General features: G+C 35.3%; 1 protein-coding gene across 2 annotated transcripts; it reads right to left on the bottom strand.

Annotated features, from left to right (window-relative positions):
* Positions 1-1,095: 1,095 nt before the first annotated feature.
* Positions 1,096-15,494, bottom strand: LOC144445596 (gamma-aminobutyric acid type B receptor subunit 2-like). 2 transcript variants are annotated; one of them, XM_078135205.1, is made up of 18 exons: positions 15,273-15,494; positions 13,784-14,055; positions 12,954-13,091; positions 12,298-12,468; positions 11,700-11,801; positions 11,108-11,173; positions 10,174-10,365; positions 8,892-9,044; positions 8,275-8,400; positions 7,719-7,785; positions 7,324-7,398; positions 6,682-6,832; positions 6,056-6,194; positions 4,768-4,875; positions 4,300-4,422; positions 3,783-3,952; positions 2,828-2,987; positions 1,096-1,737 (listed from the first exon to the last, which is right to left on the bottom strand). In XM_078135205.1, the coding sequence occupies exons 2-18, from the start codon at positions 14,033-14,035 to the stop codon at positions 1,609-1,611; spliced, it is 2,322 nt and encodes a 773-aa protein (XP_077991331.1). In that variant the 5' UTR covers positions 14,036-14,055; positions 15,273-15,494; the 3' UTR covers positions 1,096-1,608. The 2 variants fall into 2 exon arrangements, with proteins under 2 accessions (XP_077991331.1, XP_077991332.1); XM_078135206.1 differs by having other exon boundaries at positions 1,613-1,737; positions 2,823-2,987.
* Positions 15,495-18,800: the final 3,306 nt, after the last annotated feature.

Raw genomic sequence — 18,800 nt, 5'->3', positions numbered from 1 at the left:
TCGATTTATTTATTCATTCTTTCATTCATTCATTCATTCATTCATTCATTCATTCATTCATTCATTCATTCATTCATTTAGCGATTATCTTGCGAAGTAAGGAATTTAGAATATATTTTACTGTCCAGGATTTAAGACAGACTAGTACTGAACGGCAGAACAATTCAAATCGGAGTATTTTCATTTATTTGTCCGTTCATTTTAACGTCACGACATCGCCAATAATCCGCTGTTCCACTAGTTTCTCTACCTCCCTCCCGTAAGTCAGTTTACTACATATTGATATACTTTACAATACGCCTCGTTGTCGATGACGGATATATAGATACAATATACATTTGATCCCAATAGTCGTTATTCCATATTTTTGCCGTGATTTTGATGAGATACCAAACTCTAACATCAGCCTATGGATCATAACCTGCTAACTGCGATATTAGCTGCGCGTGATGTTGTCGTACATATTCTGGAATTAGAAAGTTTATGGACAGTCTCGATCTCATTGGCAGTCCGATAGAATTTCTGCCCGGATAGAATGCCTGTATCCATAGACATGCAACTACTCTGCTACATCTTATCTATATCTACTTCAAGTTCTAATAACGGTATGGTTCATGAATTGCTGTTCGCAAAGATCTGCTGGAAGCTTTTAGGAAGTTGACATGGACAGTTGATATTGTCATACTGCTGGGAATGGTTTTGTTTGTGCATTTACCATTTTTGGTTAAAAAATAAGTTCGTGTTAAGTTCTACTCTTTAAACGTACACTGAATATTCTTCTCGGGACACTTTATATTAAAGTGTACATGAAACGATTCAATCATTTTGTTTTGTTTTCTCTTCCTATCAGAGAAGACCAGTAATGGCTAGACGACACAACGTAACTTCCAGCAGTCTACATGCTAGAAAACTCCTCCCCACCTCGTTTTTACACATACCATATTCTCTTCTCGCCTCATGGAGGCGACATTTATCTAAATGTTAGTTCATTGGTATATACAAAATGACACTTATTCTGTTACAACTTTGTAAACAAATAGCAAACATTATATTATTTAGAGATCTAGTTTTTTATTCAAGTTTTCATGATGTGAATTTTAACACTACTGAATTACATGTAATTTACAAAAGCTTTAAATTACTACTCAATGGTACAGTTCTCGATTACCTATTTATGTTCACGACCTAGAAAAGCCCAGAGACCTGCCTTGGTGTAAGTATAGTTATCTACACCAAGCCAAGGCATAATGACATATTAATGTACTTCGAAACTCAAGAATGTGTTTTGAATGTGAAATTACCATATTCATACTGGCTCTGCTAAATTCTGATTAATTGTTTTATTAATTTGAAATCAATTTGTACTCTGATCTGATCTGGTCGGATGTGATGTGATGTGATGTGATGTGATGTGGTGTGATGTGATGTGATGTGATGTGATGCGATGTGATCTCATCTCATCTCATATCATCTCATCTCATCTTACTAAAAATGCGCCACATTCTAGAACCATTGTTTTGCTCAATGCGTGGCACCTTATAGGCCACTCGTATTTGCTTCCGCTAACCCCAGACAACTATTGAAGAACAACGTTAAATTCTTAACCGTCTAAACTTTTGAATCACAAGAATCACTCTTCTTCCGCTTGTCTTCTAGACTTTGTGGTGTTGATAAGCCATCACTTGTCCGCCTGGTATGGAATCGTTTACCCGATGGGTCCCGCCAGACAGCTATGACCTGGGGGAACATAAAGTCGATTAAGTAAACAACAAAGCAGAGAGGAAATAATATAAAAATGTGAAGGGGCTCCTTCACTTGTAACAATTTTAATATAAATAACCTCCCTTGAAAAAGTGGTAGGAAAATTCCAGAAGTGGCTCGAAATGTTCATAGTTTGCACTATGTTAACTTTGTTTACATGCGATTTATGACTCTCACAAAAGGCTAACCTTTATTCTGAACGATATCTAGGGAAAAAACATAAATTAAAGTTGGTTCAGAGTCATCAGGATCTAAAGAATTGTCTGATTTTGTGTTTTCAAAAAATGTCATCTTAAAAGTTCCAACATTATCCGATACTTTACTGTTTCATCTACGATCTGACAATAGTTACCCTGGGTAAAGACAGACAATTGGGAATATGATTATTTAAATTTGACCCTACGTCATAAGGGCCTAGTATCGAAAATACGCCTTTAACCTTTGACCTGGTCTTTAAGACTTGTAATTGTTAATACCTTGAATCATTGAAACATTTATGACGTAATGTATATGTCTTGTTTCGTGTGCAAGAAAACAACCAAATATCAGAATATCAAAATAGCATTTTGGTAGTTAGGTCCTTATGGCACTTTCACCACCCTTCATTTCATGTCGTCCTCGCTGATTTTCATTTTGTATAAAGATGATATAGTATTTTCTCTTATGATTACACTAAATGGGAAAATCAAATCGTTTCATCGTCTGTGTGAACTTAAAATGCAGTGACTGTCCGATTCACTCATACATATCTTGGGGTCGTACCGGTATGAAAACTAAGCTAGTAATTACTATAGAAAAGCCCAAATATTTATTTTTGTTTTGAGCAGAGATTTGTATGATTCCTCAAACTCTACCTTCATACAAATGATTCATGTTGAATTCAACATATCGATCACAACGTTAACTTGGTATGAGTATAAGATCTTATACGGTGACTCACAGGAGACAAAGAGATCGAGACAGGAGTATCAGACGACCACTGCGCGCATTTTAATATTTTCACCAGTGTGAATGAAAACAAATTATGTCAGAAAACATTGATCTAAAAGTCTTTCGAATACCTTACCTTTTTAATAAACATCATGCATAAGGTGATAGTGGTGCATAGAAATATTGGTAGACTTGTAAACAGGTAGCTTAGAGTTGGCATATCATGAAGTGCCAAGTTTAGGATTATGATTACTAAGCTGGCCATCATGATGTTATAGATAGATATACCAATTTGTCTGTAAATATCAACAAAGAAAATGTATTACTAATAATACATTGATTGTAGACGTCGTTGAGACTATGTCTCTGATTAGAAAGTCGTTTTATCAGTTATAGACAATTAAAACTGACTTTGAAGGTGCCAGAAAGTCTTCTCCTCATAACACTATCAAACCGACGTGCTACAAAACAACAACAGGTGCCTCTGATGCAGATTGATGTCATATTCTTATCTCGACTGATAAAACGATGTTCTGATCATAGGTGTCTCTACATAACTGCTGCAAGTGTTGTATAATTGATGGTTTTTGAGATGGGTTAAAACAATAACACATATCACTATTTTTATATCCTAACTTTGAATATGATCTAAGAACACATTTTTACCCGATACAAAATCTCCCCTACCTTATGCCATAGATTACCCAATATGCCAATTTCTGCCGGCTAGCAGAAATTCAGGCTTTTGAATGCTCTCTGTAAGCTTGCACAGCACAAATTCCAGTCTTTCCTTGCTCTCTGAAGGCGTGAACTGTGCAATCTTGCTGTTTATTGCATACTCCAGCCTTGGATTGCATACTTGGAGCCGACTTACAGCATACTTATTGACAATATGTAACAAGCTTAACTTACATGGTGTATGCACTACTAAGCTGTACTGACCTTGCAACTGTCGTACGGATATTTTTTTTTTTTTTTTTTTTTTTTTTTGGGGGGGGGGAGTATTTGTCCAATATTATATAATTTTCTTGCTCCACTGAGAGATTAACACTAACACGAGAACCTGGTATTGAATCCATTATTGTCAATACCTAGAATCATTTAAACCTTCTACTTGTATATTTCTTGTTTCATGCGCAAGATAGCAACCAAATATCAGTAGTAGTCCTTTCTGTCCGTATATAGCACCGCACCACCACCAGAAATGATCAGAGGTACACGAGTGGACTTCCAAAATTCGCTTAATCGACCCATCTATCACCTGGCGATACAAAACATACACATTAATTGACACAATTACACAAAGACAAGCACTCACACAGACACAGACACAGACACACACAGACACACAGACACTCACACACACACACACAAATATATATATATATATATATATATATATATATATATATATATATATATATATATATATATATATATATATATAAATTCCTATTAAAACGATATCAAAATTACTAACACAGAGCGTGCACATAATTATAACATATGTATAATAATACATGTATGTGTGTGTGTGTGGGGGGGGGTGTCTAGTGAGTGAGTGTAAATATTGACTCCTATATATTCTTTGTGTGAAGTTTCACTTACCTCAGTAGATACCTTGATCAGATGTATTTCACAATTGTCAACAAGTTGCCAAGTGGATAGGACAACAATATCAGCCAACAATAAAATGAGGACAAACATCATCAGATGCTTCTCGTGCATTGGCTGCAAAAATATGAAATAAGTGACGTAATATAATACACCAATTACGTGGCTATGAGGGCGCTAGTAGACGTCTATTACCACGATGGCTGTTATGGTGCAACTATTTCCAATTAAACATAAACAGGAGGGGCAATATGACAGCTAGTGCCGGAATACGGTCAGGCAATAGGAATTCTATTAGGCATAACATTTTCAGTCACAGATTGTCTCAATGGTCAGAGTAAATTCCAGATAAGACTTCTAAGTCGCATGAACATTGTCACCTTGAAGTTACCTTTTGATCTGATAATGTATAAATTCACTTATTGACGAAAGGTGTTCATGTACAATAATGTAATGACTTACCCCTCTTTGAATTCTTGTTTTGATAAAAATCCTATGGATACGCCAAGTCTTTGCAAACATTGGTCCAAATCCTAGCGTAAACCCAACCGTTAGAAACCATTTACCAACCTACAAAGAAAAATTAACAGTCTTAGTTTACCAAATATTAGCACGACTCTTTACTTGTAAGAACGTAAAGTACCAGATGTAAACTGAAATCCTTCTCTAAGGATAAACAGCAAGTCGTTCGATTATTCCTCCTATACGTAGTTTCACAACGCGTGACTCTCAGCTACCATACGTGGCATACTGCCCCAAAGTTCTTTAATGCCATTAATTATGCAAATACCTTATTAACATTTCAGTTAACAAGGCCATTAACGATATAAAATACGTCACCATGCTTTTTATAGTACACTTGGTTGCGGTCTTAGATATTGCCCAATAACAAAAAGTGACAAATTATGCAAATGACAATAAAACATCTCAAGCTTCATCAATAACCTTTGTAGGATATTCGCACCTTATTCTAGTAAATGTGTTTACCAAATTAATTGAAATTTGAAGCTTGCATTCTTCCGGACATTTACATGAAAATAAAATGGTCAAAATGATGTCTTAATAAAGCAATGTATTTAAATATCCAAAATGGACACCGAATACAATAACTGTGTTATTCTGTTGAATTATAGAAGCTTATCGACTTCCCTGAAAACAAGACGGTGGATCTCCAAATTTCGTTTATAAAACTGTATGAAATACCCATTTATTCTGACCTTCACCCTTGTACAGCTAATGTAGGCTTGGTGTCATGCAACATGCTTATTTCACACCCTTAGACAACGTCTTATGCAAAAGAAACAATTACATACTAGGTGCCATGCACAGTGGAGATGTAGAAGTAGTCGAGTTGAAATGTTGATTATCAGTTAGAAAATAAACAATTGCAGCCATTAAAATCATCAAGTCCATGTGTAATGTTTTCATTAGAAGCCTGCTTTTACTGCACTGTGAAAGAATCACAATGCTTATCAGTGTTCAATGTGATTGGGCAAAGTATCCTGCTGTGTTAATTGTGTCTGAGATCGTTAGTCTAGAGTTGAAATATGTCTATCTTTTGTGTCAAAAACGTAATGTCCCATGAGTGAAATACCAAGCCTACATTATTTTAGCTATAATTGAAACGCGATTACGTTTACTGATTTCCATCAACCATGCTGTGCATCTGGTACATGTCAGAGACCATTCTAAATCATCTCAAACAATTATCAGGTAAAACTGTATCTATATTCGACAATTTTCATCTTACCAGGCAGGCCGTTGTACGTTGGTTGTCTGTGTGTAAGTAACGAGAGTTCATTAAACCAAGTGGAATGATTGATCCATACACCAACAAAGCACCAAATAAAGCAATGGTATTCATCCTTGGAGAAGATAACTTGATGAATCTACGGAATATTGCAGGTAAAACATTTGATAAACGTTATAGTGATGATAAATTTTAAAGATATGACACAGTATTGTGAAGCTTTAGGACATTTGTTTCAAATACATACATACATACATACATACATACATACATACATACATACATACATACATACAAATGTACATACATACATACACTCAATCACTCACACATACACACACAGGCAACAGACAGACAGACAAACACACGGTGTACCTTGAAAACAGACAACACACATGGATATGTGTTATCGTTGTTTTCCGGTCCTAAAATTGCTCATCGGCGAGCCTGATATCGATTTGTATAGATGCATTTCATTACACACAAAGAAATGTAGCTAGAATACAAACCATGTTTTCTTCTCCTTTAATGCACCCTTATGTATTTATTGTATTTTTGTCACCTATCGTTGTTTCAAAACTATAATGGTATATGGTAATTGCTGGTGACTACAGTTTCAAACATACCCATGGTTTCGTTTGATGATGTTGAGGCAGAGAAAGAAGATATCAAGTAAGATTCCAAACGATGCAAACACTGTAGCTGAGATAAGTAGTCCATCGTGTACGTAAAGAGTCTTGTATTCTATTTGTTCTTTGTCCAATGGTGGTAGGTTACCTATAAACAAACATTAAGCTTTAAGTATGATTTCTATAGTAAAGTTAGATATATTCTAAATGTAAACTATTTAATTATGTATGTGTAAAGTCGCCATTCAAAGAATGCCATTTTTATTGGAGACAGTTTATTTTTGTAATTGTTAGGATTTTTTTAAAATCATAAATTGTATGTGTCAAAGCACTATTGGCACTTTGTAGTTCAGGTCTCACCTAGAATCAAGTTATGCAGCACTTGCCTTTCTCTAATGTCTGCTATTTCGCTAAGGATCTTTCCCTTTAATGGAGCTTCAGTCAGAAAACAGCACATGGGGTTTTAATTATTCCCGCTATAAGATGTCATCAACAGTGTCATCACGTGATTACAACCAACTGTCGCTGTGGGAAATCGTGATCTAGGTTTGAATATTCCACCTTTATAGCGAAATTCCAGGCGTAAGGGAAAGGTCCAAATCGCCACATGACTGGATTATACGATAGTTCAATTCTCACCTTGCCACCTGAATGCATGAGTAAGTGTGATAATGCCTTCGGAATCAGCCACACCAAGGGAGACAGATCGTCCACCTGAAAAACACTATTATTGTTTTTATTTAGGACCATGAACTGATCATTCACAAGAGTATTTCACATAAATTGTCCAAGGTCATTTGCTACTTCTGTTAATAGTTTATTCATAAAAAAGTCTTCTTCTGGACACCATGCGATTTCTGGTAAACTTTGTAGCGATTATGATTATTATAAGGAGAGTACAGCGTGATCAAACTATTTGACAGGCAGTATTCAGTTTTAATATTTCTTATAGTTGAGTCGAATTATAAACCTGTGGGTTGACTCACTCAATATGATGAAAGTGTAATTTAGTCACATCAATATAATTTTTTTACCTCTAATCTGACGAAGTTCAAAACTTCCCATTCTAGAGTCTCCTTGGCTGTCAAACTGAACATAACCCTGTGAACAGAAGAAGCAACTTTACTATCGTTCTGTGTTCTTGCTGCCTTCAATAGTAACTTTTTTATTTTTCACTTGATGTAAATTTTTGTAATATGACGTTATCTAGCGAATTGTCATATAACCCGACCATTTACCGTATCACCGTGAAGGACAATCATCATAATACCCAGCCATTTACCATATCACCATGAAGGTCAATCTTTATATCACCCAGCCATTTACAATATAACCCTGGGGTCATTCTGCATACCATCTGGCCATTTCCCATATCACCATAATAGTCAACTACCATATCCCTCAATGTATTTACCATATAATTTTAAGCTATTTTCCATATTACCTTGGCTAAGTAACTCGTTATGTGAGATTGCGTTTGACCATATGTCCCGACAATGCTTGATCTCTTCTCCAACATATGCACTGACTGGCACATGGTGATAACAATAGCCGATTTTGCTATAGTTTATAATTATGTATCGTACTTACCGATACTCCATGGAATGATGTGTTACGGAGAGCGTCAAGTATAATATTTGCCATATCTTTCCTTCCGTACGTAAAATCTTGTAGTACTGCTGGACGTGTCTTGTTTGAAGAGTTCGTGATCACTATCTATGAAAATGTAACCAAGAAAACTACATATCAGTAATTATATATATTGACTTTGTAACTTTATTTGCGCAAAATTATGGACCTTGTTTATGCAATTGTAACACCCAGCCATCTGTCGTTTTGAGGACCAAACCATGTGAAGAGAACAGCCAATATTTCTTTTTTTAGAAGAAATAAGGGGCGAGATCAATATTTCAATGTAGGATAAAAAAGATATAACAAATTCTTTTTGTTAGGCCTCAGACCTCCCCCCCCCCCCTTCTAACTTAAGTGTCCAAACTAAAAGTTGTTTCAGACAGCACAATTTCAAATCAGTATGTAGTAACCCACACAAACCCCACACCCAAACTAAGAGAATAATGTTCTTTTGTCCTGCTTTGAACTATTGATCTCGCCTCTGATCATAAACAGACACTGCAGAATGTAAATGAAACAGATATCATATCAGTGTTAAAGAAAGCCCATGCAGACAGAAACTTATAAACTCTTACATTATTAGAAAGCCTCTCAATACTGGTATTCAATGCCAGTGCAAGAGCCCAAACAGCATCATAGCCAAAACCATGCCAAAAGTGATACCCAAAGCGTTTATTTTGGGAACGTTGCAGTACCGATATATACCGTCTGTCGTATTGGTCAAAGGTCTGAAAAGAGACATTTGTGTTATATAGACATGCTTTTCTTCAAAACGTTGATTTGCATATATTTGTATTTATATAAGTTATTATAATTCCTGATATTGAAAATGAATTGTTCGGATCAGGTATTTGCGTTATGGACAAAAAATATTTAAAGTGGACCACCACTCCAGGAAATGAAGTTATTTTCATAAACTTTGGATTCAGGCGAGGCTTGACATGATTTCACATCACATGTAAATTATGTTTTCACCCCTATTGTTCTAGCATACCGTATATTAGATGAACAATGCATATTCATGACTATTTTTCTGAAGGTAATGAACACTTATGACCCAAGATGCAACAATATATATATCTGCTAGAATAAAAGGGACGAAAAAGAGTCTCAATTTGGTGTTTCCTGGCAATCAAACAACTTCTGTGAGGTGAAATCATGAAATGACTCTTCACAACCGAAAGTGTATGAAAATACCTTTTTTTCCTGGAGTGGCACCCCCTTCTAATAAGCGACGTGATCAAAGCCTGAAGTCTACAAGTATGTTTTATTTCCGATTGGCCGCAGTTGGCTACGGAAAACACATTTAGGGCTATTCAATTGGCAAAAGACTTTGTAAACGCAACCAACTTATTGCAAAACTGTTACTATTTATTACGGTCAACCATAAGACACGTCAGACAATGATTATCACGGAGAAAATGAGATAGCTGCCCTGAAATGATTCATGATCATTTTGTTACAATTAAGCTGACTTTTTATTAAAATTAAGAAACACATAACTACGTGCTTAAATATTCACAACAGCAAACGACACTCGAAAGTGAACATGCAAATGTACAAAGAAGATATCCAAGAACTTGTCTATACCAACGGAGTACACATGCCCGAATTATTTCACAAAACATCGTGTTTCAGTAAGTGGGTAATAAAGTATATTTAAACTTATGACTTCCAAACATTTAGAGGAACATTTTCTCCGCAGTAGCTGTGATACAAAGACATAAAAAAATATAAAAAGGGCATTCTTTTTATACACACTAAAGCTACATACTACGTCCGCAAGAAAAAGGAATGATGTTGGGAGAGTAACTGAAAAAAACAACAGGTTTTGGCTTTAGGCAACTACATACATACCTCTCCGTTGATTATCGTTTGGTTTGACATATCTTTTGCATTTTGTACAATTTCTATTGTATGTTCCAATACTGTTCGCATTTCATCATGTGTACAGTTTACTGCATCATCTTCCTTCATCCACCAATTTGTAGAATACCACCCTGCTATAATGTAGGCATATTTGGCACCATACATACCTAAATGATATGCCTGATAACAAGACATGCAGCAATGGGAAAATGATGAGCAATCGATATACAGTGGTGTCTGTTCAGGTTATTCCTAATTTTAGATGGAGAGAGAGAGAGAGAGAGAGAGAGAGAGAGAGAGAGAGAGAGAGAGAGAGAGAGAGAGAGAGAGAGAGAGAGAGAGAGAGAGAGAGAGAGAGAGAGAGAGAGAGAGAGAGAGAGAGAGAGAGAGAGCGCACTTTGTTATATAGGTGCACACAAAATTATATATGTAATATGTATGACAGGGAGGCTAGGCGACAGACAGGTATGTATGTATGTATGTATGTATGTATGTATGTATGTATGTATGTATGTATGTATGTATGTATGTAAAGAAATGCATATGGAACTTATAAATCAGTCCGTATAAATAGATGTAAAATCCGACGTTTCGAATAAATATTCTTTTTCAAACGAAATATCGGCGAGATACAGAAATGTTAGGTTAACACCTGAACATATCTGAACGTAATGAAACAGAACGCCAACCGCGCGTGATATATGGTTATACGTGTGTGTGTATGTATGTATGTATGTATGTATGTATGTATGTATGTATGTATGTAAGGATGTATGTATGTAAAGATGTTAGTACACCTATTTTTATACGTTTTCTTCAATATAACAGAGGGCATAGTAATCCCACAAAGTCTGAACGAAGTGGATATTTTCCTAAATGTTTAGCGTGTCACTATCCAGAGAAAAGTGAGAAGACAACTTACATAGCAAAGTATTGGTCTTGCATGATCTTCGTATGAATTTATAAATAGTATACGACCATCTTCATCCTAAAGATGAATATAGGAAAAAAGGCAATAAAATGTGGATGGACTTTTTTCACAATACTGAAGAACTTTGTGTTATGTTATTTATTTATGTAACAAAGAGGGTTAACAGCATTAACGTTTCAAAGACCACCTGGTAGTGCACATATTATCATTTGACGAGGTTGCATATATATATAGAGAGCTAGAGTCATTTCATGACATAGGATTTGCGAAGAAACACCAAAGACTGTCACACTGCTAGTTATATATATATATATATATATATATATATATATATATATATATATATATATATATATATATATATATATACTTTATAGTAATACGTATATATATATATATATATATATATATGTATAAATCAAATAACTATATAAAGATGAAACTCACACAGATAATGTATAAATGTTATGCAACTGAGGAAAAAAAAGTAATACGTGTAGGATTCGGACCTATGTCCCCTGAATACTAATCAGGATGCTGATTATGCATGTATATATGTATATATATCACATTTTACACTTGCCTTTATCAACTGGAGTTGTTGGACGGTTTTACGGCTGAACACTAAAGATGACACAATTTCTATGTCTTTCGTTTGTAGAAGTGATACGAAATTTCCAACAACCTTTGCACCAGAAAATAAGAGCATACAGTATGTCATTTATAGCATAGTTTTATGTCAATGTTAATTAAATTCTTTGATTTGAAAAGTGTGTTTGTCATTTTTTTACTTTCGCACGAAATGGTTAGTTTTAAACAATATAAAGAAAAGTATAAACAATATGAGGTTCATTAAAATGAATGAGACATGAAATTAGCATTTTACTACCATGTTTTATTGTGCATTACTTTTATAAATAAAATAATGGTGTCGGGAAACGAGTTTGTCTAGAGGCTTGTCTTAAAGGTTCTGATAATATGTAAAGTACGGGTAACCCTTGGTATAATATTGACCCTAAACAGTTACAGTAGAACTGTCTCGATATAGTGTAAAACAGTACAATATAGTTGATATAGTTATTTCTATGAGGACAAGAGTTGCTGTTCACAAAGTCAGCCTGTTAACGAATGACTCACTAAGATATATACCAGCTGCTAACAAAGTCAATCTAAATTTTTACCTCAACAAAGAATCTATCATACTGGTATAATATCGCTACTCTTCTCCAGTTAAAGTATTCCAATATTGCCAGCCGTACTCTATTAGACAATACTTCTGATATTTGTGTTCTTGAGAACAATGGATACGTAGACTTGTCTGAGAATTGTGGAGAACCAGTCGCATAGGATATCTGCACAATAATCACAAGAGGAGGGAATTGTCAGCGAGAGGTACATTTTTGTATTTCCAAAATGTTATTGGCAGTACCTGCAGTGTCCGTTTAGTGATCATGGAATGTAGGAGTTATAGACCCTGATAGTTTTAAACATTGAAAAAGCTGTCCGTCTGTTTGTCTCTGTCCGTCGTGTGTGTGTGTGTGTGTGTGTGTGTGTGTGTGTGTGTGTGTGTCTCTCTCTCTCTCTCTCTCTCTCTCTCTCTCTGTGTGTGTGTGTGTGTGTATGTGTGTAGTAGTGTAAAAGTAATGAGTAGAACAGTCCTGATAAATGAATTAAATCCTGAAGTTTCCAATGAATATTCTTTAACAAAGGATACCAAGTCAAGATATAAGTAGGTTACCACCTAACATTATATCTATGTGTTGTATATACATATATCACACTATTCGACTATGAATTTGTTGTAGTGTAGAAGTATTTGAAATAGTTACTGTCTTACCTGTACCAGGTTATAGTAGTGTGAGAATGCAGCTACTGGAGCAGTAGCAATGGAACAACCACCACCAAGTATTGCTATCTTCTGGGGTTTCCTATGTACATGCTCAGATAGAAGATAGCTGGAATATCCTGGGTTACACTGTTGGAGGAAAGAAGAAATATACAAACAAAGGACTGTTTATTTGTTGAGATAAAATGTAAGACTTCATGTGTGGGGGCGCTATTAGCGTCTATATTTTGCTGATGTTAATCGTAAGGAAAATAGTTCTTTTCAATATATGTGAACTGAAACTCTATAGACTAGACTTTCTTGGTTGATAGTGTATTGTAGCAATTTGCATTCTGTACGTATACAGCTATCCACTCCAACTTTCAAAATGTCATGTTTTCTTAATTTCCCCGTTCTTTTGATAGTTTGTTTTCGTACGACTGTCATGAATTTGTACTGTGTTTGGCGACATCTATAAACAGCGTCATGTCTGCACCCAAACACAGGAAGATGTAATTTTGTTTAATTTCCATGACATTCTTAACTATGCATGCCTATTGTTATCTTTGGAAGCTCGTATCGTATGCGTGAATTATTGTGATTTAATTATGGTAATGACCGTAGCGTTGCAGATAGGGGACTTGGATTTTGACTGCGGAGCTGTGAGCATCAGTCGACTCCTGGCTCTGGTTTTGGGGTGAGGCCGAACTCAGGGCTTTGATAAATAAAGTCTATGTTCCAGTACTGGGTTTTCACCTAAGCGTATACGAACGACATTCTGACTGACCACGAAGATTTGACACAGAAAGATTTGACACGACAAATGAATGTCTAAGGCTTACCTTATCATCAACCCATTGCCACATTAGCTTATAGTCGTGTAGTATATCAGATCTGTTGTTGACGTCATCAAGTGCCATTTCAATCGCAGGAATAATTCCCCCACAAGACCAACTCTGACTTTCTACCGGCACAAAGCCGAGTACAGTCAGTGTGGTTTTAGTTTTTCCATTGGTACCCACAATGTACAACATCAATAGTATGATAAGGGACATCCCAAATGTAAAATACCCCTTTCGACAAATTATGTTCATAATTCTTGTAATATTAACGCCTGAAAAAGAAATGTGATGTTATTTAAAAAAAATGCTTTGTTGCAGATTACTATCCACTATTTCTGCTTGATACCAATTCAATAATGCGAGAACATAGGATTGAAACCACAGTGTGTAACTTAGTCTGGATTGGGTTCTCTCACTTCTTTGAAGTTTTGCCTTGATGACCATTATCCTGATTATGGTAAAGAAATTGTTGTCTGTATACACACGATCAAAGATCTACAATATGTTATTTTTAGAACTGATTTTAATCGAGAAAACAACCATAACGTGTATTATTCGACATTAGTACTGTTGTTATTCATATATTTTGTTTGACACACTATCAAAGATTCGTAAAGTATTATTACTTAGCTTCCGAAACTGAAACAGTGACCATGAAAAGAGCTTTTCCGGTGTTAGTCAGAATTGGCAGTTTCTTTGATCACCACATACACTAACGATCCCTGACCAAGATGACTGCACGCATATCCGCAATAATGATGTTTTCTTCCTTATAATAGTATTAGTGTTAGTCAGAATTTTCAGTTTAATGACGTCACTACCAGTTCCTGTCCAAGATGGCTACACTCATGTCGGTGATAATGATTTCATTCGACAATAAAATTGTTATTCAACGTTAGATTTTAGATCCACAAACCACTGTAAATGATATCGCAAAATTTTAACATATACTGGCTGTAAACTTTGCACTGTTAAAAAGGTTTGAATGTCCCCCAATGAAAGTAGTGACATAGACGTTGGAAAGAGACCCCCCCCCCAACGGCTATGTTTTTGACAGTAGTTAATTATGCGTTTTATAATTAAAACGGAAATAAATCGAGCTGCAATGAAGTGATATTTAATCAACGGTTGATTGCAATCGTGTATCAAAATATATTCCGAATGCGACTGGAATAAAAAACAATAACAATAAACAATTCTATACAGCGGTATTTCACTGTGGAAATGACAACAACATATAGTGTAGCACTACATAAGGTTTAGTTCTTGAAATATTTTGATAAGGTTTCATCAATCATGTATACACTGAACAAACAATAGTGCCACTTGATTGATGTTCTTTGTAAAAGTAATAATCCCCCTAGTAACGCGTGAACATGGTTATCTTGATTGTACTTGAAGTAATTCGTCTTCTTCCAGTTGTGGAGTCATTGCTGCCTAGAGCCTAACAATTAGCTTACAGTATTTTAAAACTGCCTTACATCCTTACCTTGTGGTATCTGTACGTTGTAAAATCGTTACACCCCTTCGAGTTTTAAGTTACTAAACGTTCAGCATGAGAGGCATGAAAGGGCAGTTATACACTGTGTACGGTGTTTTAGGCTGTTTTGGAAGCGGTATAAAAGGGCAGTTATACACTCCTGTGTACTGTGTTTCAGCCAGTTCGAACGAGGCATAAACTGTATATGTACTATTGGCAATCAAAGTGATTTCCGGGTTTCGTTTCCCTTCGGATATGCTGCGCTGACGAAAACTCATGTTCCTTTACATATTCATCCAGTATACTACTAACAAAGAGCATTGAGTACAAATCTATAAATCAACATCTGCATGTAGATTCAAAGACACCATATTGGATTTAGTTGCCCCAAATATCATATATCCGATTGTTCTGATTGTATTGGGGATCATTGCATGCTCATAACAGGGTTATTACCTTCCAATTATTATTATTATTATTATTAGCAATGTTTGTCTGTCTGTCTGTCTGTCTGTCTGTCTGTCTGTTTGTCCGTCCGTCCGTCCGTGTGTGTGTGTGTGTGTGTGTGTGTGTCTGTGTGTGTGTCTGTGTGTGTGTCCGTCCGTGTTTGTCTGTCTGTCTGTCTGTCTGTCTGTCTGTCTGTCTGTCTGTCTGTCGGTCTGTCGGTTTGTCTGTGTCATAATTTTCTTAAAACAGCTGGCTCAATTATAATGAAATTTGGTACATATAATGTTAGGGGAAATGGCTAGAACTGATTAGTTTTTGAGTGAGATCGTATCTGCTCATGTTAATTAGGGAAATTTGCATATCAATGAAATAAACTAATTAAGCAATATCTTTAGACGGCATACTTCAATTTCAATATAATTTAGAAAGTTCGTTAAACATAACAAAGTGCATTCGTCCTATAAAATTTGCTGATGTACCTTACAGTGTTAATGAATTATTTGCTAATTAATTATTTTCGGTAATTAGGCTGTATCTTAAGAATGTATTCTTCAATTACAATATAATTTAGTACATATGTTAACCATTAGGAGACGCATTTATCCTGTAAAGTTTGTTGGTGAACCTTACATTGTTGATGAATAATTTGCATAATTAATGATTTTCGTAATTAGGCTATATTTTAAGACTCCATACTTTAATTTCAATACAAATTAGTACATACGTAAACTTAACAAAGTGGATATGTCCTATAAAATTTGTTGAATCGCTTAAAGATTTAGATAATAATTTGTATAAGAAATATTCCTAAGGGAAATCAGAAGACTGCCCTAACAGGTGAGGAACAAGTGTATGGATTTTAATATGTTAATGAGATTTCCCTTCATATCCGAGATGTTATCATTACAATGCAGTTGGGGAGCCTGACATGCTTTTTTTCACTCGAGAAATAGAGGATTTTATCAGTTGTTACAGCATTTTAGGTTATCGACTGCTGTTTTTATGAAGGTTGGTATGTTGTTTAGTAAAATTTGAACATGAATAGAGTGTTTTAATGACTTTTACATGATCCGTTCCATGTTTGCAAAGTAAACTTTCAGTAAATTGACATCTGTACGAATTACAGAATCATTGCCACCATGTTTAAAAATTAGGAATTTTTGCATTCTTACATCGTATATTTCTTGTTTTTTTTATTTTGGTCGTTTCAAGGTATAATTCCATGAAAAACGGCCGATTAAAATCACAAGAGTTCACACTTGCAAAAATCAATATGGCCGCCAACCTCGCTAGTACACTGTACCATTGAGGAGAAATTAGAGCTCGATTTTAGCCCAGAAACCCAGAATTATTTGTGTAAATTTACTAGCAATACCAATGATCAAGAATTATATTTAAAAACACCTAAACAAATCCTGATTGCATATGTTTATGAAGTTTCTTATTTGGGCGGGAAAAATACAATGTGCTGTGGTGTCGACTACATGCATGCCAATCAGGGCAATAATGACATCGAAGCTCATGTCTAACTGTATCGTCTAGTTTGAGAGATAATAACACATCGTCACTCCACACATTCTTTTGGCAGTTTTGGTATAAATTGTTAGTCTTTCTCTTTTTCAGGAATGTATACTGGTTTGATCCCGTTGTTACCAAGACTTACTCAAAACACTAAAACAGAAATTAAAAAAAAAAACCACACCCATAATAAACACATTCTCCACATAAAAACTAAATATAGATCAGTGAGTGTATATTGGATGAGTAGTCATATGAAAGAAAAGTACAATCAGTAGAAGTTAGATTGGCAAGTCTAATATTTTACAACCCCTTATCGATGCTACTACAGATACTGTACAAATACATTCAAGGCCATTGCAATGTAAACAGTAAACAGTGAATACACACGGTGTTACATCCCAGTCTCAGTAATTTTCTAACTACTCGTCAAATTGAAATCCGTACAATTTATGGACCACTTAAGATAAAGACGCCAATTTGTCACAGATAATGGATATAAACTAACATTTTAGTCTTCAAAATTTCGTGTTGTTTTGCGCTAAAATAACTATTTATCTAAAGGTAACAAGCACTGTCTTTAAATTTGGTGTTCTTGGCAAATGCGCAAAAAGTATGTCAGAGCGCAAAGGTTACGAAAATGTCTTTAATTCTTGGAGTAGTACCGGTGTTCTCCTTTAAAGGTGATTCAAAATGCACACATTCGCTATCGCTAATTTGCTAGATGACATGTTTGTGAAACGCATTCTGGTTTTAAAACTTTTAAAAAGCGTCTGCAAACACCTTAAAATGACCTTTTTTTCAGTCAGTTTACTTCGAGAATTTTCGGGTATTTCCGGTCCCACCTAGACCACGGGATTATATGACGTCATAAGGGGAACTGGTTAGCATGTAGCCTATGACGAGTGTAGTCAACAGGTGAATAAAACTCAACAGCGTTGTGAAAAAATACATTGCTGGTTGTTGTAATAGACATCAGTAAACAAAAACTAAAGTGTACATGTCTTATTAACCAACATTTACCGATATTTACTCACACTTTCTGACTAATTACCAATGTCTGTGGGTATAAATGGAACAATACTGTGTCCCCATACCATGGCAAAATAAATCAAAACGGCTAGACTAGATATACAAATGTACTAGACTAGATATAACACTTGTAATGTCGCGTGTTTCACATTCATTGACTTTTACATGTATTTATCTGATTTTTTTATTATTTGCCGACAAGAAGCATTACGATACCGTCGTGACGAGTTGACGGCATCCCGAGGACGGCATATTTTAGCCCAATCGTACTCGATCGCGTCGCCTTTTGAACGGCGCATTTAACAACAAAGTAAACATTACCAGGTAACTGGCAATTTGACCATTTTATTTTGGTCACACTTTTGTGTTAATAAACCATGTAGTATTTAGAAGCGTGATTTCTGAGGAACTATATTACCATTGTTATTGCAAAGAAACGGAATGTTAATATACAAATTGTAAGATAAAGGCTCAAGGCCAATAAATATCTCAGACATACCTTTCTAAAAATTGGTAATTTATTGAAAATAATAAGACAGA

The sequence above is a fragment of the Glandiceps talaboti genome, chromosome 14 (assembly GCF_964340395.1).
Source record: "Glandiceps talaboti chromosome 14, keGlaTala1.1, whole genome shotgun sequence".
Lineage (NCBI taxonomy): Eukaryota > Metazoa > Hemichordata > Enteropneusta > Spengelidae > Glandiceps > Glandiceps talaboti.
Note: the sequence above shows the minus strand (reverse complement) of the source record. Positions and strands in the feature narration are given on the sequence as shown.

Excerpts from the sequence above, each read along its gene's own strand:
- LOC144445596 (XM_078135205.1), bottom strand. The coding sequence starts at position 14,035 with ATGAACATAATTTGTCGAAAGGGGTATTTTACATTTGGGATGTCCCTT. Across the intron at positions 11,174-11,699 it reads AACAACTCCAGTTGATAAAG|GATGAAGATGGTCGTATACT; the intron begins GCAAGTGTAAAA and ends ATTCATCTTTAG. Across the intron at positions 2,988-3,782 it reads GAAGGTTTAAATGATTCTAG|ACAAATTGGTATATCTATCT; the intron begins GTATTGACAATA and ends TGATATTTACAG.